The sequence below is a fragment of the Protomyctophum bolini genome, assembly GCF_963924005.1.
Source record: "Protomyctophum bolini genome assembly, chromosome: 6".
NCBI lineage: Eukaryota > Metazoa > Chordata > Actinopteri > Myctophiformes > Myctophidae > Protomyctophum > Protomyctophum bolini.
Window position 1 is genome coordinate 15,399,117 of NC_137867.1, and position 22,753 is coordinate 15,421,869.

At 43.2% G+C, this 22,753-nt stretch overlaps 2 protein-coding genes across 2 annotated transcripts in view; one reads left to right on the forward strand and one right to left on the reverse strand.

Annotated features, from left to right (window-relative positions):
• Positions 1-22,753, forward strand: part of polb (polymerase (DNA directed), beta) — a 205,665-nt gene that overhangs the window by 46,815 nt on the left and 136,097 nt on the right. The gene's annotated exons all lie outside the window — the stretch shown is intronic.
• LOC308316924 (somatomedin-B and thrombospondin type-1 domain-containing protein) lies at positions 1,111-22,688 on the reverse strand (the record flags this gene model as incomplete). Its single annotated transcript, XM_080765708.1, has 9 exons — positions 1,111-3,538; positions 3,717-3,875; positions 7,882-7,972; positions 8,698-8,883; positions 18,464-18,625; positions 19,148-19,415; positions 20,000-20,104; positions 21,552-21,595; positions 22,664-22,688. 9 exons carry the CDS (start codon positions 22,686-22,688, stop codon positions 3,433-3,435), a joined length of 1,146 nt encoding a protein of 381 aa, XP_080621834.1. The 3' UTR covers positions 1,111-3,432.

Below are 22,753 nucleotides of genomic sequence, written 5' to 3' on the forward strand. Positions count from 1 at the left end.
CCGCCAGGGGGTAAAGCCTATACTTCAGAGTGGCTGACGGCATTCTATTGCCACTGTTGTAGGAAGAGAAATATAAAGAGTTGTGCTGACGGCGGGGAGTTTAGTACAGAGCAGAGAAGAGGAAGGGAGGAGTGTGTTTGTTGCTATAAACTGGGAAGGGATTGTAGAGAGTGAGGGAGTAGTTGGAAGTCTACTAAAATCAAGTGGTCACATCACTAGGGATTGCACTACACAACATATAAAGGTTAAAGGAGTTTACCCCAATAATATATTTTCTATCAATTGCACACCCCATGAAGCCTTGATTTTTTTCCCCCCTTAGCCTGAGCTAATGTGTTAGGTTTCTGGTCTAGAGGGGCGGGTCGCGGCAGAGATTTGCGCACTCCCTGATTGGATCTCACTGATCGGTCAGTCACCCCCGGCCCCTCCTCTCCCCTCTAGTGCAGTGCTACATCACATAATTTGGAGCGACGCCCACCCGGAAGGGTTGACTGACTCCCACTTTTAGACCAGAGCGGCCAATGCGTTCCTCCAGGCTTTAATTTTTTGCACCGATGAAAATGAAAGCCTGGTACCGAGGCTAGCTAGTATTAGTAAGTACCTACCCTACCGACATCGTCTTAATATGTAACCTCTGAGGGACAGTCAAGCTAAGAATGTAACAAAAATGTGTTGATGGATCCATGTTTGCATCATATCACACTCTTACGACCCTACTCTTCTTTTAACTGTAGCCTTTAACTGGCAGCATGTGAACCCTGGTCTAACAGTGAGGATATATACTTAGGACTGCTGTGTTCCCAGTTCCCACCAGTAATTGCTAGGAGGGAGAAGTCAGCAATGTTAATGGTCGTCTTTGATTATATTCAGTCACGGTATGTTAAGTCCAATTTATACTTCGTCGTACAATGGTGTCTCACGCAGACAATAGCCAAACTACAATAATTTTATATTGTTAATCTAAGTACCTCATAATGGTACAATACTTGAGTAAGTGTACTTATTTTTACACCATTGCATACAAGCGAATAAAAATACATGACAAGATGAGAAATGGTGGTATATTTGTATCTGTTTATTTTCACTAATGGAAAGTGTACAAGTGTATGTTGTGTTGCTGCACAAAAATGATAATTTGCTTCAAAATAAATAAACACAAAGAGATAGTCGAACACACGAGAGGATACCAGAACACACGAGAGGATACCAGAACACTCGAGAGGATACCAGACGTGTTCCTGGACTCAGCTACACTAATTACTGTACTGGGTTCATCTGTAGTGCATTCTAAAGACTCTCAAAATTGACAACACAGGAGAGAGGAGGAGGAAAAGGAGACACAGCTGTGTGCCCATGAGGCTTTGGGGGAGCATTGGGAGGAGATGGTGCTAATAAGCAATGGGAGTGAATAACTATCTGGCCTGACAACAGGGCTACAGAAGTGTGAGTCATGTTGTATGATGCCTTACTCGGCTTACTGATAAAACTCACCTGTCTATCTAATACGGTTTTAAATGATAAACAAAATTTAAAGATGTTAGCTTTCAGTCATGGACACACAGGAGAAAGAGAAGCACTGAAATGAGTGTCCGTACAAAATACCTAGGCAACCATTGACATCATTGAGTAGATCACTGCTCAGGAACAGGATGGTTACTCAACACCCATTCTTGGGGAGTAAACTACAAGAGACAATTGATTAAAGGACAGCGACGTCTAGCTACAATAGGTGAGTTTTCAGCACCTCTGAAGCATTGTGAACGAAAGGCTTTTGGACTGGGTGCAGCCAGAAAAAGTATATATATTTCTTTACTGGTGGATACACAAAACTAAAGCTATCACACAGTACATCACACCGACACAAATAGAAAATAGCATAATCAAAATGCAGTTGCATTCATGGAGGTAGACACTATAAACATGTAGGCTATTCCTTAGACATGTTATAACTCTTCTCCTTTACTTTCATTGGTGTTGAATTAATTAGAAATCCAGTTGACAACAACACCCCACCTTTTACTACTCAAAGCTCCAAGATCTTATTAGAGGAGCTATCCTACACTGTTTCTGCACCACATGTGCTTCTGAAACAGCTTGGTGCACAACAGTGTTGATTTCGTCAACTATGACAAAATGTTCGTCGACTACCTTTTTTCCAAGGACGAAAACTGATAAAAACTAAACAAAAACTAAGCTACTGTATGATGACTAAAGACTAAATATACTGACCATTTTGTCGACTAAAATGTTACGGAGGGACTATAGTGAAGAAGAGATCCAGTAGAACTAAGACATTACACTAAGTCTAAGACATTAGTCATTTTTGTGTTTGGTTACGTTCTGAAAATGGCTCACAACGCACTGAACGCAGCACTACGTGTTGTTGATCAGCTATTTTCAACATGCAACCAAGTGTAAAATTGTCCATTAAGAGTCAACGCCATCAAGGCCCGCCCAAATACAAATCAATTGTAGATTCAGTCGACTAAAGCTAGACTAAAACCTTTCAGATTACTAAAATAGGACTAAAACTAAATGAAATTCTATTCCAAAGACTATGACTAAACTAAATCTAAATTTGCTGTCAAAATCAACACTGATCAGAAGCACAAAGAGCTCGGTGCAAAGTCTACAGGCGACCATGGCAACTACTGGGACATCACTGAGAGCAACATAACCCACAATCCCAATAATACAATCTTCATTAAAAAAATTATAATACAAAAATCTTACATTCACTGTGATTCACATCCATAGAATCAGTATTTCAATTACTCTATGTACTAAAACAATAAATAATAAATCATTTTAGACTACTACTGTTTTCAAATAGTAGTATTTATTTATTGTTGTATTTTTGTATTATTGCATTTGTCATTTAGTTGTTCACGGATTCTTTTTCTGTAAATGCATCTGTAATCTTTGTTATTGTGTACAGGTTTTAGAAAGCATCAGTTATGATTTGTAGGTCATTATATTAAAAATATAATCGTTAATGTTTACAATAATACAGTACAATAATATAGTAGGCTTATAATATAATAAAAGATACCCATGGCCAATGTCTTGAGATAATCACAAGACAGTACATTTTCAAGGCATCTTAACGATGTCTATAAGATTCAGTGGTAGAAAATAAAATAAAATAAAATGCATAGCTGTCACTGTGCTTTGGAGGAGAATAAAGTACATAGTGTGGTGTAAAAATATAGGTTTACAATATTTCTGAGTGCATAGTATGAGTGTATACGGTACCGAGTATGAGGTGGATTTGGTAAAAAAAAATGGCAGGACACCACAGATCTCCTCTAGTCACGCTGCACTCGGGGAGTCTGTATTTAGATGGCAGGGTTCTCCTTGGCTGAGTCGGAGCTGCTGTGACCATGTCCCTGCATCGTCATGGGTGATAGGGTTTGTGATGTGGTGGGCGACTCACACGAACAGCACCGAATACGGTGGGCACCGGCAGCCGTCTGCGGATGACTCTCGCTCCCATGAGCCGTGACATCCAGGCGCAGAGGCTGCAGTCCAGAATGTTCTAGGAATTCAACATGAACATTGATTTAGAAAAGAACAACAGACGATAAAAGAGGAATAGCCTATATTTAATTAATTGAATGTTTCGACCAAAAAGGCAACGAATGAACATTGATTTGCGATTCGGATTTGACTGTTTACAGTAGGTAATACTGTAACTCTGGTTTGTGGTTTCTTACTTGGTCTTCTCTAGGCCGTCGCCACTACAGCGGTCTGTCTTGGACATGGCATCACTCTGGCACTCTGCACAGACCAGTCTCTCTCGGACCAGCTGGGCACTCCACAGTTTGAGTTTGCATGCTGGCATAACCAGTTTTATTCGCAGGTACACACAATAACTGGAGAGAGAGAGAGAGAGAGAGAGAGAGAGAGAGAGAGAGAGAGAGAGAGAGAGAGAGAGAGAGAGAGAGAGAGAGAGAGAGAGAGAGATAGAGAGAGAGAGAGAGAGATAGAGAGAGAGAGAGAGAGAGAGAGAGACACACACAGACAGACAGACAGACAGACAGACAGACAGACAGACAGACAGACAGACAGAGTGAGAGAGAGAGACAATCATCCAGAAGTTCATGGATATTTTTGTCATCCATCCAGAAGTTAATGGTTAAAGGCTTTAAAGGCACTAATTTTCCTCTACTGAAGGACCTCGTGAATATTTGGTGCTGAAATCCAGACACTCACTCTGCAGGGTGAACCCAAGCCAAAATACACAGCTGGGCTTTGAGATTACTTTAAGAAACCCAGATAGTAAACAGACTGCCAGTCACAACGCATCATACTGAACCAGTATCTCATTGTTTGAATCAAGTCTAGGCTGTTATCATTCTGTCATGGTGTATGCCACTACTAACATCAGCAAAATAAATCCATCCAGGAAACCTTCAGAAGTACCTGGAGAGTTACAGGCTGTTTTAAAAGACTCTAAAAGGCCATTCTTCTGTCTTCTTCTGCCTTGAAGTTGAAGCAATCAGCAATCAACCTATGATGGACTGATGAAAGACACCTGGAGGTCTGACGTGACCCCTCAAATTCAGTTGGATCAGTAACTACAATCACGCATAAGAAGAAAAAAGACTGTTAGCCACTGGAAGACTCATGAGGTTGGTGTTGTGGCATTATTCATCATAATTTTTCAACAGCGGTCGAGATCACAGATTTCACAATGCCACACCAGATTTCCCAGTCCTTCATTGCCATCCCCAGTTCCTGCTTACTGATGCATACAGTATGTCCCTACTCCCTAGCAATAACATCAGGGATCGACAGTTTTCTACCTCTGGTCTGCTTTGAAGCAGGATTACAGAGAAGAAGGGAAGATATAACCTCATGATCAGCTCTGTAGCAGTGGCCGGCAAACTGTGTTCTTCTGGATCAGACTAGTGAAGAAACACAGGGAAGGTTGCCGTATATTAGAGAAGTCGATGGGTGGCTCTTCCAAGAGATATTTTGCGCTCTCATTAGAAGGCGGGTGTAAGTGCCATCCAGCCGTTTCTCTAATTTCTTCCTACACAGTGATGCAGCCTTGATCATACTGTGAACTACTTGTTTTCCAGTTCACTGTGTTCTCTATGGCAGATACTTTGAACTTGAGTCCTATTTGTTTTGTCTCTGATCCACTTGGTTGTGACTAAAAATGATCCGCATTGGGATTGTTTGCTAAATGAACCTTTGCTGCAAAACCACAATCACACGCAGAATTTACAAGTACTTTGCACTTTGTCAGAATTACCAAGACAATGGGATGACACTTGCACCATCTCTTTCATAACAGACCACTTATTTGTGAACCGCTTGCATTGCGGTTCACATTTTATATAATCTGGCTGCAATCAAGCTATACATTTTAATTTGAAGAAATATTGAGCAACAACAGGAAATGCAATGCTGCAAACAATAAGCGAAATAAAGCTTTAACCACAGACAGGAAATCTTGTTTTGGCTTAATTCTATGTAAGTTAAAGCGGCGATCTGGAACTTATTTTAGTGAATACAATTGTATTTTGACCAACCTGTACAGTGTACAGTATGTTGTTAATACATACAACTAACTAGCACATCTGTGGTGGTTGGAGCTGGAGGTGGTCTACCTGGCTGCTCTTCTAGATAATAACTGGTGCCTGAAGCTCAAAGCGTAATATCTCCCCTGGGCAAGCAGGTGTTCTATTCAATGATAGAAATGTTGTCTCTTACGCAGGATACCTAAATCCCAGGAATTCTTACATGTCTTGCAATAAGGCTGATGCTGATAATTTTGCACACCCTATACAGAGATCATAATTTCATCCCATTTTGGCAACATTTTACTGGGTCAATTTCCAAGACACTGTTGGCTACTAGTCAGCGTGCCAGATGTTCAGCCTAGCACTGTTAATCATAGATAAGGCCTCACATTTAGGAGTAATTCACTTCCAATCCTCGCTTGCTTTGTGCTTCAGTCAAAACACAGGTATCCGATGTCCACTTTAATCTGGCTAAAAGGCTCTGTTTAGCCAGGAAACAGGCCAAGCTGCGTGTTCCCTGGGTTCTGATTGTCCTGACACTGAGCCCCATCCACAATCAGCTTTAATCAGAGGTGACGTGCAGGCAGAAAGGTTTTGCCCTTTACATGGATTAGTACTGCCACATCAATCAGCTCATCACACAAGCATACAGTGACAAACATAACTGTCGTGAAAGTAATTTTTCAAGCGTAGTTTGTGCCTGATGGTAACCTTTGCTTAGTCTCAAATTTCTGATCTTTTGCTACCAAGGGTGAAAACTAATTCTGAGACAAACTCAAAACATAGAATTGATAAAACAGGCAAAGTCTTCAAAATAAAAGCCTCAGTGCAATATAGGCAAGTCAACAACTTGGACTGGACAACCCTACACAAAGCGTTTCCATTTGTTTGCCCACCCACGCTACAAGTTGCAGCCGCACACTAGCGTCATTTCCCGCAGCTTGCAGGGCCCTGTGTGAGACAATTTCAAATAGGTGCAGCTGTTGCTTCCGTCAAAACTGTATTCATAGGTTACCGACTTGTAAAGCAACACCCCAGCTAGTGTTTTTGGTCGTCCAACAGTTTCTTAACCACTTGGTGGGAGCTGGGAGACTCCAAAATAGCAGATCCAGTGTTGGGGAGCAGCTTTATAACTCTATGGGAGCAGCGGCTGCATGGCGGTTCGCTGAACGCAAAAAGTGTCGTTCTTGATTGTGTTACGTACACGCGAATCACGTGCGTGCTGTGTGCATGGGGCCTTTTGATTTGGTGAGGGGGCAGGCCTAGGTTGCTAGATGTGAGGGCCGCAACATTTTTCAATCAGGGATTGGCTGATGACGTAACAAATGTACGTTTGCTTTCGTCTTTATTTTTGAGGGGCGCTAGCAGCTCCTATATACAGCTTTTGTCCCCACACGTCTCAATATTTGCCATTGACAATGAATGGAGAAATTAGGTAAAATGTCCGCCAAATATGATGTAAATTAAACATCAAAACATTAAACGCCATTTACAATGAAGGGAACATTTACGTCATATGTAGAGGAGCAAATCGGCCAATAAGGGACCACCATTCTTGATGATGTAAGATGATGATGAGCGCCCCTCACTTCACACAGGTGTGATTTTTTATATTATAAAGAGGTGCGGACAGTGAGTTGACAGGAGTCAGCAGTAGGTTGCGAGCTCTGCTCGCACACAAGTAGGCCATTCATGGCCAACTTGTGTGCAAAGCGCAAGTTGGCAGCTCAACAGAGTGCATTTCTAGTGTAGACTCAATTAAATTTAAGCGGCAATCCGTACTTCACGAGAATTGAACCCGGGTCTTCTGCGCAGGAATATCTGCCAGTGCCACTAAGCTAAGATGTGAGGTCGACTTTGAGCTTTGAGCTTCAGGCAATACCACTGAACCATTACTGTTCCTACCCGATCACGGCCAACATGTCTCAGTAGAAGAGCAGGAAGACCACCTCTATCCACTGCAGATGCGCTACTTAAGTTATGTTGTATTCTGTGTGCCAAGCCCATGGCTCATGACTGCAAGTTGACTGCTGATGGTAGCCTAATCTCAGTTGACCTTGACCACGTCTGAGCGAAAGGTAAAAACTGTAGCCTACTAGTTAGATACTATTGGACGTTATGAGCCACAAGCCATGGCTCATGGCCCATGGCTCACAGTTAAACCTTCAGGTTGTCAGTAGATACCATGTAGTAGAGGGAGTCTGTGTAGTAGTTAATCTTACACCCACCAACTCTACATCCCTATACATGTGCACATGACTATATGCTATAGAGACCAAGTAGGCTGTATGGGTCAGTAATCTCACACTGGTGTTTGTATTAGTGGCCGGCTAATGGAAGCCCCTACCTGGGCCTCTCCTCCTTCATCAGCATGTGTGGTCGTCTCCAAGGGTCCTTGAAGTTCCTCTTGAATGAATCAGGCAGGATCTTTGCCACCTCTGCAAGGAGTGGGATTGTGGGAAAACGGAAAAGCAATACTTTAAAACCCTATGTCACATTATAAGTGGGAGAGCAGTAAAAAAAAAAAAAAGTGAGCTGGTGTGCACTTCCAATCCAACTGGAGCAGAAAACTACAAAAGAAAGAAATACTTTTGGACATATGGGCCTTCATCTATTCTGGCGTCGTCGTATATTTCCTCCTTTTATAAGAGGGAGAGGACACATGGGTATAATAAACACAGACACACATTTCAAGTCTCACTCGCAATATCTTCTCCATATCTTCATATGATTCATTGACCCAGGGTTATTGGCTTATAGGCAAACAAAATATGAAAAGAAGTACTACTATTGCGTAAAGCATTGACTGTGTAAACCTGGGCCTTTCTTGGAAGTCTTGCTTTGCTTGTTTCACTAATCACTACTAGGAAAGTGATTCAACAGGAGAATGTGTCAGGTGGATTTGAAGCAGTGCAGCTGTAGATAAGGCAGCTGGACCAGTTGTGTGTAAACATGATGCTAACTGTCAACAACAGCTACCTCAGATAATATTGAAATGCCAAATGGATGTACTACTAATTGGCCCCACAGAGTTTTGACCAGGTGTAAATACATTCTTCAGAGGCCACAGGCAGCCTTTGTCTTACAGTTTCATAGACTACATGATTGCTACCTTTGTGAAAGTGCAACATCTAATGACTGTCTATTGCTCCTTAAGCATTACCTTTGGAACTGCTGCAAACGGCGTCGTTTCCGAAGCATCCTCTTCGCTGTTTGAGGTCAGGGCAGGGCGTGCCTCCGTTTCTCGGAGGAATGGATACTTGGCGACTCCGCTCCGTGCTGCCGACCCCACACAGAGACGTGCACGCTGACCAGGGACCCCATGGTCCCACCACGCAGTCAATGGCTGCTGGTGAAGCAGGGAGAAACTGAGATCAGCTGAGGGTTGGGTGAATTAAGAACAGCATTTGCTCTTACTTCATACTTGTCCATTTATTGTCTCCAGCAGACTGAAGGCATGGGGAGAGAGTATGTTTTGCACTCCGTCCGTCCGTGTGTGTGTGTGTGTGTGTGTGTGTGTGTGTGTGTGTGTGTGTGTGAGTGAGTCCGTGTGTGTCCGTCCGTCTGTGTACAGCTAATCTCCGGCACCGTTAACGCTGTCGATGCCAGATGGATGCCAACGATGAACCTCTGGCCCAACTTTTCCAGAACGGCCTGTTATAGTGCCACCACGAGGCCGACTTTTTTTTTACTCCTCCAGATTCTGTCCAAAACTCCCGCAAATCGTTACACACTGACTATCTCCATAGTCTGAGGGGCACTTTATCTAGTTGAAATTGGGTTGCCCTTGGCCTTAACCCATTTAGATCTGTGTAACCTATACGTTGTTATACCTTTCATGCCCCTGTGTCTCATATAGCAATATAATGTTTTTAATGTATTTTTTTAAATAAGAATTTGAAGGTTTTCAGAAAACCTTAGGTTAGGTTTTAGAAGGCCTTTTTTAGGATCAACCTCAGGTCTAAATGGGTTAAGTGTGCAGTTGAATACTCAGGTACAGTATGTACAGTATAGAGTATGTAGACATAGCACTCTATAGTGTATACTCATAGTTTCATTGTAGATATTATACTGTTAGGTTCTTAACTTGCTGATGATTCTTGATGACTATGTCTAATGTATTTGATGTATTACAAATGTGTTACTTATTGTAAGTCGCTCTGTACATTTCTAAATTAGCACTGCATATAATATTCACCAATCACCTACAGGTATGTCTGGAAGGGTGGCAAGTAAGTGCATCGTCAACAAAGCCAGACTCAGGAAGTCTATGTCTAGCTATGTCTACCCTACAAACAGGAGCCTACATTCTGTGTGCGCGCGCGACACACACACACACACACACACACACACACACACACACTAGCTGCAACAACAATCAAGTCACCCATTCATTCAGAGAGTCATTTTAACCAATTAAAGTGAAGGAGGCGGAAGCTCTATTAGTTAGATGGCTGCTCTGATCAAAGTCAAACATCTCCCAGAGTAATGAGGCCTGGACGAATAGATTTAACAGCTGAGAACAAACATTCAACAGTCTACTTCTCAAAAAGGGAATGACACACGAGTACACAGGCCCAAATGTCAATTTAAGAAGATGACATGCTAGTTTGGCGACACAATTGCAAAATGTGTTGGCATGCACTTTATGCGCATGTATTGTGCATGTGTGACAAAAAACGTTTTAATCACACAAAACACACAAAATTAATTTTCATTCCAGCATTCTAAGCCTATGCTTAATTTGTCTGTATAATAAGCACATAGAAGTCTTCAGGATAGTGGAAGCAGGTGCACACAGCTTGAACTCCGTTCATTGTCCTTTGTGGAATTATGGCATGTGAGGGGATAAATATACCATAACTGAATCTAATCCCCATCATCATTATCTAATTTTCCTCACCATAACACACTGACACACGCACACACTTTGGACAATACCATACTGAGAAATTGAAGTAATTTTCCTCACTCTGAGTGACCCACGCACACAAGCACACGCACAGACGCACACACTTTGGACAATACCATACTGAGAAATTAAGCATGTGTGTATGAGAGTGAACGCAAGTGAGTGAGTGAGTGAGTGAGTGCGTGGCGTGCGTGCGTGTATGAGCGAGAGTGTGTGTGTGTGTGTGTGTGCTGTGTGAAAGAGAGGGAGAGAGGAAAATAATGAGAGAGCGAGAGCTTTCAAGGTACCGCCTGCTCGGTTCATTCCCATGGTCCTGTTGGGGTGGGGGGGGGGGGGGGGGTGTCTCAGTGACACAGGCAATCCACAAAGCCATTGTGGAATCTCTGCATTCCTGCACATTAGTGCTGCCTACCTGACGCTCGCCGTTCCCAGATAACCACACACACACACACACACACAGCACTGACCATTTATTTTCCCAAATACAGCCCCCAACCCCTTTGAGCATGTTCCACCCTCAGTTGTCACTTACACAGAAAAACATTAGACATGTTGGAGTGACATAATAAATAATAGATTCTTCTTATATACGTTCTTATATACGTTCTTATATACGTTCCGCAGTCTTTTGCTGCTGAGGGAAGGCCAACAGACAGGGTGTGTCCCGCCAGGGTCCACTGGGAGGAAATGTGGGGTATTACCCCTCAGTGGTGACTGACTCTCCTCACACACTCTCTCCCACTCTCTCACTCCCCCCCCAGCTCCCCCCCCACACACACACAGCTCAGAATATGTCTGGAGGTCTCAGCCCATTGCCCCTGAGTCACCAGGGGTCACAAGGCAATTAACAAACATTGGTGGCCCCTGCTCGGCTGCTGGTACCACCAGCGCAAGAATTCCACCACCCACATGATAACACAGCTGACAGTCTGACACTGTCTGACCCGTGGGCACTTTACCGCAACTGCTGTCCGCTGCATCCCTCCTTTTATCGACAACATCTCCAAAAATAACCTCCGACCCCCGGACCCCCCTGGTGCTGGTGCTCGTCAGCATGTTCAGCTTTTGTCCCCTCAAAAACTGAATAGCAACTGTGTTGCCTGATGCATGATGATGATGATTCACATCAATGGACTTTTGGAAAATTACAGTGAGCGGGGGAACTAGTAAGACAAAAATCACACCTGTGTGAAGTGAGCGGTGGAACTATACTGTACTGTACTAACTGTACTCATATACTGGTACTGTGTGAAGGCCCAGACAGACACTCGTGCTGAAAAAGTGTTACACTAAAAACTCAGCTTCCCACCATGCACCTGTGCACAGTGTGAAGCTCAACAACGCCACATTCTCACCTGTTGGTACCCTAAACAGACATAGGTACCCTAAACAGACATAGGTACCCTAAACAGATATAGGGAGTCGGAACACACAAAGCTACATGATGGAGACGGTGTGCCCACCGCTCAAAAAATGGACATACCGTATTTTACTTCGTAGAATGAATTAATACAAAGCAATGTGGATGTTTTGACTACTTGGAGAGGGTTATTTCCCATTTAAAAATGAAAGTCTATGCAAGTTCCTCTCCTTTATCTTATAGCTTTGGCAGGCAATCTCAAGGCAGAAAGTGAGATGGGGCTACATCCATCTCTTTCTTCCTCTACTCCATTTTATGGTTTAATAACAAAGGGGTTATAACTTATGAACCTGCTATCAGACCAGCCGTCCCAGTTTGCATTGTTTCCGTTCCTTCATCTGTCTGTCCCCCCACTATCCCAACTCCCCATCTGTCCTCTTGTTTTGTCCTGCAGCCCCCCCCCCCCCCCCCCCCTTTCCTTCCTCCTCCCCTCCCCCTCTCTGATGGAACCCAGATGTCCAGTTGTCCAGCCACACACACACACACACACACACACACACACACACACACACACACACACACACACGACACACACACACACACACACACACACACACACACACACACACACACACACACAGAGGGAACCATTAAACCCAGTTAATAATGTTGTACAACAAGCACAAACCCTAATAGGTGTGAAGGACACAGGCCTAAACTGTAATTACAGGCTTGCTTCTTCAGTGTTTCCTGCAGACACCGCAGAGCGAGCTGAGCGGACGCATTTACAAACACAGCTGAGACAGCTTTTGTGAAAATAATTAACAAATAATACATAAAGATGGTATAAACTACTGCTGAGATAGAGATACTGTAGGTTAATCCGAGGAGGGAAATTACAATTTACAATTTACAATTTAGGCATTTAGCAGACGCTCTTAATCCAGAGCGACTTACATTAAGCAAGAACAAAAAGCATGGGAATACATCACATAAAGACATTTATCATGAAACATGCGTAGCTAAGAAAGTAACAGTGGAATATATATAATGAAACTATACATATAAGCTATACATCTATACTACTATGCTACACATATGTACTATGACGTGCTATGACTACATACAATGCACTTATGCTGTCTACATAACATGCTATAAGTCTGTATCAAATGCTATCTAAGTCTACAGAATTGCTATCTAAGGGGGTGGGGTAAGTGCTATGGGCCATGATGGAGTCTGAAAAATTGGGATTGTGACGAGGGATAGGATACAGGTGAACGCAATGGAAGTCAGGAGATCAAATGGCACATAAGAGTGAAGACATGCACAAGCTATCTTGTGCTCGATAAACAATATAATAATAACACTGTGGCTCCCATGTGGATCTCTCTCTGTCAAGTCTATGATGTCAGTTGTCTATGACGTCAGTCACATCGCGTCTATGATGTCAGTATTACTCACTAGTCAGTCATCCCCAAATTTGGCCAAAGTTTCAGCCCAATCTGAACTGCTTTGACTTCCAGTATAAAATGTTTTAAAAAGTTGAATATTTCAAAAAGTATAATGTGAAACATATTCATTTTGTTGACCTACTGGATGCAGCCAAAAGCAATTTGGCGAGGAGCGGTCATGGTTCAAGATTAGCTCCGGGCAGGCAGACAGAGACACGCACGCAGTGCCACGCAGTAGTACACACGCACGCAAACACATAACACACGCGCACACACACACACTGTACAAACAGACCCTCTTCTAGATGGCTCTGCCCCTACAGTGCCGTAAGAAAATGACTTAAGTCCGAAGAAAATAAACAATGTCTTGGATTTAACTCCAACTATAGTCTGATTTGGCTGAAACGTTTCAATGAAGTATTGGGAACTTGAATTCAGTGTTCATGTTCATGTTTTTCTGATGCATCCGAGGTTCGGATGTCATTTGTGATTTTGTCTCGCATCGCTCCCGACATGTTAACGTTTCTGGCAAAAGGTAAACAGCGTGAGCTAAAGCTAATAATAGCTGATCGTTACAATGGTGGCCTCCAGGCCGGGAAACCGTAAATGAAGATGACCAAATAGTCAAACACCCCTCACAGGGTTTACCTACACTCTGCTGCTACCTCATGGCACAGAAAGAATTAAGTTAAAAAGCTACCATAACTAACCTCAACCTACTCTGGGACCACGCTAGTCAACTCAGGAATGATGCAAGTTGGGAACGATGCAAGTTAATAATGCATGCAGCATGCTCCAGACCCTGCTATGCAATACCTGTTGCACCCAATACCTGTACCCGTTGAAACCTAGTGTGTTACCCGTTACCAATAACGTTAGATTTACATTCAACTAGAAAATGTGCTCGTCAAGTGCATTCTGGCATCGTGCGGATGAAATGTAACCACTGGAGGATTTTGCTGTGTATGCTTGGGTCATGTATTCAACCCGTGTACCCTTAAAGAGTGCCTTCCCCCCATACGGTCATCAGAGCCATATGAGCAGCAATCAGCAGGGAGAAGCTTTAACATTTCTGCTGCCCTGGAGAGCAAACAATACTCCCTCTTCCCCGTCAGTGTGTATTCTACCTGAATACTAGGAGAAACAGAAACAGGACAGAAAGCCATAACTACAACAGCTGGCCAGTCTCAGCACAGCAGTGCCAAACCCTCGGCTACAACCACGGCCACGGCCCACACCATTGGCGGGAGGGGGGTAGAAAGAGAGGAAAACATCCTGGCATAACAACATGCTCTGGAGGCAGAGGAAAGGAAAACAGAAGGCATAAATATGAGGGAGGAGAGAGGAGGATGACCAGATGAATGATGGTCAGACCTTTGAGGGAAAGTGTGTCCTGTTGAGGTGAGAACAACCAGACGCCATAGTAACTTGCGTTGGAAATAAGTTAATTAACACAGAGAACTTTGCTGTGAGTTTAGGCCTACAATCCAAACACGATGGGATTAAGATTGATGATTATAATGAAATATTTACACACATCCCCGACAGCTGCTGTGTGGCAACAAGCGTGGTTCCAAGTGTGTCAAATGTTATCATTATTAAGCATTTGTGTCCATTGGGTTCAAACACGTCTTTCTATCTTTCCTCTGATGTCCCCCACCATGACAGGCCTTTACTCACCTGCAGCTGACAGGGGGTTAATTATAGACCAGGACAGAACATAGGGACAGATGCTGCACAGACTGTTGCGCTGCCTTACAGAGCTGCAGAATCAGGTTCAGATGAGTCTAATGGCAGGCAAGAAAACGTATAGGTGCTTCAACTTGAGCCAAAGTGACACAATTTTGTTTATGCAGTAAAAGTTTCAGAGAGAAGAAGAAGGGAGGGGAGAGAGAAGGGTTTCAGAATAGACATTTTGCAAGAGAGGTAGTCGTGTTTATTTTCCCCTCAACGTCTTGTAAAACACATTGACCCATACTGGGTTCATAGGTCACAGCCAGGTTTACAAAGCTGCATGTGACGAACACACCGAAACAGGCTAGACACTCCAGTGTATCTCTATCCTGTCAAACCAAAGTTCCAAACACATCTTCCCCTCAAAGCCTAAGATTCCGATTTTACAGGGGCCAGTTTCGAATTGCAGCCGCCCGTAGGTTCCCTTTGTGAGCGGTTTTGAAGGAGTCAAGGGATTTGCATGTCTTAATGACTGTTGCTAGGGTGTTCCACATTTTGGTGGCATAGGAGGGAAAATTATTTAGTCCCTTGTTTGTGCCAAATCTGGGTTGCACATGGTTTGTTGCATTCCCTCTGGTGTTGTGGGTGTGGACTTCGTTAACATTAAGGAAGTATTTAGATACATGGGTATCTTGGTGGTGTATCGAATCTTGTGGACCAGACCCATTGCAAGATGCTGTACTCTGTCGAGCATAAGCCATTTCAGCCTGTCAAAGTGGGCAGGGGTGAGGTGGGTTCGGGGGGTGAGGCCAAGTAGGAGCCTGACCAGTTTGTTTTGGGAAGTCTGGAGCCTTGTTTTAAGGGCCTTTGAGGTGCATGCATAGTCAAAGAAACCTTGTGCGAGGGCTTCTGTTAGGGTCTTCAAGGTGTTTTTGTTGACCAGTGAGGAGATCCTATAAAGGAATCTTGTTCTTTGGTTGACTTTTTTGATTACGTTGGTGGCCATTTTATCATCGGAAAGATTAGCCTCCAGGATGGAAACTAGGTAGGTAATTTCATCTTTTCGTGTGATAATATTGTCACCCACTCTAACCAAGAAGCCATCTGCCTTGCTGAGATTACTATTCGATCCAAAGAGAATGGATTCAGTTTTTCCCAGGTGTAAGGATAGTTTGTTATCAGTGAGCCAGGTGCAGATTACCGAGTTCAGAGCTGAGGGCCTTTTCAGTTGTTTCTGTCCGAGACCATAAGTGCTGAGTAATCTGCGAACAGGAACAAGTTGCAGTCACAAGCTGATGTCATGTCGTATACATATATTAGGAACAGTAATGCTTCCTTGTGGAACGCCACAGCTCACTGGGAGGAGGGGGGACGACGACGACGACGACGACAACAGTGTTCCGTTCACCTCCACCATCTGTTCTCTCCCCTCCAGGTAGGATTGCATCCAGCTCACTGATGTGCTATCAAAACCAATTGCTTTTAGCTTGTTAACCAGTACAATCGTTCAACTTCAAATAACACTCTTCGAGTCTCAGGGGAGTTTTTGGCTCCATCACTTTACAGAGCCGGTGTACAAACAGCACTTCCCAATAAAACCAGACATCAGTAACTGCATGAGTAGTGAAACAATTTCATTGAAACTAAATCTAAACACTAAAAACTGAGGTCATAAAAATGTTTCACTGCTGTTCATCCTGTGAAGGGAGCAGTATATACTTTATCTGCATAGTTTATGGAGTAGCCCCTGCTATATGATTCACTGCATGTAAGCTCTGGTTCCCAGAGACTGTTCTGTTCTGCTCAGCACTGGCTCTGTCACACAGACACGCAACTTGCGTGTACCTTGCGTGACGCAACGTCCACTGTGTTAATCGCCTCAGTCTGGAAGCCGTTAGAGGGACCTTTCAGCGGCCCCCTGCTGTCAAATACAGTATGGGGATGACTCAACACATGCTCTGGGGTGGTGTCCTGGTCATATTTCTAGCTTGGCAGACCCAGAGGAGAGAAACTGGACCTGAATATGGTTATATTGGAATCTAGTCAGCTGGTTGTGAGATGACCCAATGATAAATGTTGCATCAACAACCTCTACGGGCCGGCAGGTTGGATTTTGACTGGGTTCAGTTGACTTGTTCCTTATAAAGTGCAATAGGGCCCTGTCAGATGGTCAGTGTTACAGTATTCTTCTCCACATTCTAATATGTTTTAATGATCAAGCTCAGCTACAGTGTGTTAATAACACAGAGAAGGTTCAAATAGTTTTGCCTTAAACACTGGGGTCTATTAAAACACTGTGAGGAAGGCCATGTAATGCATAAGCCAGTTTGGATGGATGAAGGAACCAGCCAGTTCACATCACAACACAGAGAGAGCACTCAAACAAAAAGGTCCACTGTGTATACTTTTAAATGTGCCTAAAGAGAGGGATCACTGCTGTGTTTTAAGTGCACTTTGGAACTTAAGATCATCCCTAAAGGTGCTTGTTAGTGTTCACTTAAAACAAGGGTCCTGCTCTGAGGCCATCTATACAGAGATAATCACAGTATCTGAACTCAGGATGTTTCTCCAAAGAGGTACAAAGAGCTTTGCATGGGTTGAAGTACATCCTGGGAAATCTGTAGTAATAATCGAACTCTGAGTGCAATAGACTCTTGTGACACCAATTTAGTGTTAAATTACCACTCTGGAATTTACATTGCTCTAGTCTAGTCTCTCTCTCACATCTCACACACAGTTTAACTTCGATTGTAATCCTGACCATGTTTGGCTGTCTGTTCCCATGGCTTCCATTCGGCTGTTTGCCCATATATAGTGTCAGCTGTAATGTTCCCCCTGACACTTACCTCTCTTTTAATAATATATTAATAAATTTACTTCCATATACATTCATTAATCTTAACAAGCTGCACATCTATCTATCTATCCATCTATCTATCTATCAATCCATCCATCCATCCATCCATCCATCCATCCGTCCAGCATAAAGACAGACATAGAATATATCGATAAATGATGGTTTAGCCAATAACTTTTGGAGAAATTGTGTTACCATTTAATTCCATATCCCCTCAGCCTTAACCTTTTTCATAACTGATCCCCAAATGTGACCCGTCATGCGTGCTCTCTCTCTATCTCTCGCTCTCTCTCTCTCTCTCTCTCTCTCTCTCTCTCTCCCCACCCAGACAGAATACTGTAGGTACACAAGCCACTGTCTGTTCAATGGCAATATCTCACCTCAAAACGTTTTCATCTGTGACCAGAGCCACTTGAAGCAAACATCAATAATAAACAAAGACAGAAGTGAAGTATGTGAAGTATGTGAACAGTATGTGAAGTATGTCTCACTGTCTCCGTGTCACCCTGGCTTGTGCCAATTAATTAACCATCTCAAACGGTAAAACAAAGAACAGGCAGGCATCTCTCCATCACTGGATGATACTTCTGTAGTAAACAATGCAATAAAAAGGGTGTTTTATCTTTGTTTTGTTCCTTGGGATATCGCTTTCATCATCAACAAGCAACTCACCAGATACTTGACACACTAGCTGATAGTCCTCGCAGCAGTCTCCCGTTTTCTGACAGTAGGTATCACAATAGCAGACCGTCTTTCGTTTGCTGTACTCGGAACATTCGTTATTTCGTCCCGTGCAGCAGTTGGGGCTTTCTCTCTCCCCACAGCCCGCTTCAGCTTGTGAAAGAATCACCGCTAAACATCCACACATAATGAGCCTATAACGCGCTGAAGTCCATCCATGCGCTCCCATGATGGACATGTGGCTGGGCGCTCAAGGACGGTGGCCCCGCACACTCGCTTTGCTGTTTTAATTGTATCCTGTCTTTTCTGGATGGCGTTTCAATTAACTCAGCAGCTGCTCAAGTACTGTAATGTGATAGATCAACAAGCAACATGGTTTGAGGTTCGTCGAGGAAACAAAATCAACAATTTAACAGCACTTTTCAGACAAAACACTTTGTCACCTATACTACTCGAACTACTGGTGCGTAAAAGTGGAGCCTACTGTATAGGTTAGGCTACGTGCACTCTCCACGCGCTGTCCCACCGACACCGCCCCTCAGAACACACACGCACGCACGCACTTGGTCTCCTACTGCACGAACCGTCTTTCCCACATGGTGCGTAAAAGTGGAGCCTGCACTTTCCACTCTCCATCGCACGCGCTAAGATTGATAAGCCAAATAAGGCAGTTACGTATATCCACAAGTGGCGTAATGGTGAGTTTTGGGTACTTGGTGCGTCTTGGAAAGTCTGGTGACTGGTCACCGAGGTGGTTAGGTGCGTCTTCTCTTGAATCTAGGGAGACGCGTTCTAGGCTAGCGTGCATGCGCGTGTACCGTTCCGTTCCGTACCTGCGCGTGCACGTCACAATTTGTTGTGGTACCACGGCGTGGTAATGCGCTAAACGAGTGTTGTAATCTCTAACTGGACCCTCGTCTGGTTCTGACAGACTGGTAGTGTACTATAGTGTGTGATAATCCAGACAGTATCACGCTAAAGGTTCACAAAGTGTGTTACACAAACAGGGAACATAATAGTGCTGGATCATAATGCCGTGACGTAAAAAGAAAAGAACTTTAGGTTTAAGAATTAGAAAATACAGTTTTGGTAATGGATTCTTATTCATAGATCTTCTAATCTCATCAAATTCAGCACTACGGACAGCGGCACTTCCTGGAAATAAAAACTTCAGTGGAGCAGATATTCAATTGTTTTAAAAGACACTTTGAAACATTTGTGACTCACAGCAAACAACAGTGAACTGAACTACCGGTAGTCTTCTTCACTACAGCATACATGTTCTCCAGCCTCCACTGGGAGAAAAAGTATCCAAACTAATACTATTGAGGAAGAGAATGGCTCAAGAACAATGACATTATGTTCCCTTCACTGGTCCTGAGTGGATCCCGGGGGAGAAGGGGGGTGGGGGCTGAACAGTAGATGACTATTGGCTACTGTAAAAGAAATACAACAATCTCTATGTCAGTGGTTTTCAACCCTTTTCATGTCAAGGTCCATTATTTATTATGCATTTGAGCCACTGACCATGACCACCTTGATGAGATTTAGCCTCTCCCTATTGATGAGGATACTGTACAAAAAGGCAGCAAATCCAGGTGAGCTGAATGAATGCAGAATGCAATATCCTATCTGGAGGGGAGAGAACAGGTGGTGAACGGAACACTGAGATTTTCTCTCAGGTGGACCATTCTATACCCTCTCACTGAGACAGGGAGTTGGAGGACGTGTGTGTGTGTGTGTGTGTGTGTGTGTGTGTGTGTGTGTGTGTGTGTGTGTGTGTGTGTGTGTGTGTGTGTAACACACTCATTTATGTTGAGGAATGCTAACAGATCCGTACATTGTTGATCGCATTGGTGCAGCACCCCCTCTAGTGTTCAGGGTAAGAAAGACTGGACAGTGCAGCTCTGCAGTTGCTTTCTCCACTGTCTTACTTGTCAAGCTATTGTCAAGGTTTGTTGTGAAAGCATCGCGTCATCATGTTTTCATATATTCTTCTCACTAGCTATAGTCCTCGTGCAGACCCAGCCTAATATTTAGACTGTATTTGATCGATTTTGACATTAGAGTCCGACTCGCCGAGTCCTTGCAACTCGAACATGTACAACAGTACAAATGCAAAATAAAATATAAATGTGCTTACCCTCTAGCCCCAAAAGGCTGCCGGCGTGTTTGTGCAATGTATTAGTCCGTAGTTTTCAATAAATAAGTGTTTTAATCCCGTTTGTGCACAGTTTTCTTTAACCCTCGTTATTTACTTCCTGTTTACGTTGAGCGTAATAACAGCTTTCACCGGATCTATTGCTATTTATGGCCTTTGGGAACTTCCGACAGAATCGGCCACAAACGCGGTTAAAACCATTCTTTATTGAAAACTGCGCATTAATACATTGCACAAGCACACCGGCAGGCTCTCATGTGTGGCAAGAGGTAAGCATATTTATATATTTTGCATTTATACTGTATTTGTCGGAGTTGCAGACAGTGGTTCAACGTCGGGGTCTGTTCACTTCAACACCACAGGACGACTTAATTAAGACTCTCGTAGATTGAAAACGTCAAATTCGATAAAATACACTAGGAGTCTAAATCTTAGGCTAAGTGCAGATCCCTGTCTCGTGTGTCCCCTCACCCATGAAGAGTCATTGACTCCATGCATGGGCCCTATTTTCGTCAGTGTAAACCCTTTATACCTAAACTTCTTTGACTTTTTATACTACTTTGAAAAACATATTCAAATTGTTCAACTAGCCGATCTACATCAACACGTTGTGAGCTTATTCGACTATTTGAACTATTCAAAAATGTTTTTCAAAATAGTAAAAAGGGCAAAGAAGTTTAGGGATAAGGGGGCTTCAGCACTGACGAAAATATATCCCTTAATGTCCAGTGTCATCCTCCATGCAGTTCAGTTCATCTTCAGCAGAGCACAATGTACTGTATTCTATTTAACAACAAACATTGGAGGCACAAGAGATCATCTGGATGAGAGAGATGGACGGACAGTTGAATTGCCCCATATGAGCATCAACCAAGTAAGGAACAAAGAGGTTCCTGTCCAAAGCTTCCCCTACTGTACCTGCCCGCTGCCCCCCACCCCATCTGTCTCAATGTGATCACCGCCTGTAACCAAGAGCACAGAGCAACAGAGGAAAGAGGGAGGATAAAAGCAACAAGTAGACAAACATTGTTCATGTTTACAGTCGCTTCAAGTTTAATGAGTTTTGAACCACACCCCCATTCCCACCCCCACGGCACAATGAGTTGGAGAAGGGGGATGCTGTTATTGCACAAGCACTGTCATAAACAACCCACAGAGTATCATAAATAATACAGTACATATACTCAATGGCCATAAGTTAATAACTTCAGTTTGCTTTATCCATGACAGCCTGCCTTTGTTTTGGCAGTGGACTGGGGAGCACAAGGCATTTTCATTTCGGCCACCCAGACAGACGGCAACAGTAAATACAAAATAATGATGCACTTTGTTTCAAACAAATCTGCAGGATTTTTCTTTTTACATCATAATCATTATAGCACATGTACAGTATAGCTTCTGACTGTTCTCACGTTACACTACTACTATGGCACAATGATACAAATGGCACATCAAGTAGTTATTTAAAATGGCAAGGTTTGGAAGTAACTTATGCATGATTTGTTTTGATAATAATCAAATAGAATAGCAAAAAGGCACCGGCGTGGGGCAACAGCAAAACAAAAAATGGAATGAAAATAAATAATAATAATCCCGAAACATTGCACCGAGTCAGCAACAAAAAAAGTGAACATGGATATTTTGCACAGACTCACAACATAAAGCTGAAAATGGCAGATCTACAAGCTTGTCATGCTGTAACGCTTGGCCAGCCTGTCAATCACTATTTGTGGTAAGAGTACACAGTGCAAATCAAGCGATAGGCTTCTGGAATACATGGAATGGATGTGGAATTGAAGATTGAAGTAGGCCTACTGAATCTCCATGTGGAAATGTCACACCAGGGTTTTATAGCCCGTGGCAGGGTGACATTGATAAGTGGGATGCGGATATAACCTGAGATGGTATCAACAGTGTATTTTAGTGTTTTAAATAGGTACATTTAATGTCAGAGCTCAATTAAGGCAAAACAGCAACTATAGTTAGATTTTTACATGTATCATAGTGTAAGTTATAATCCTGGTAAGTACCCAGTGAGACATAGTTATTAGACATATTAGACATCTGTTTAAAACCGGATTATAACTGGTCTAAAGTGTTTTCCTTTTCAGTAAAGTATG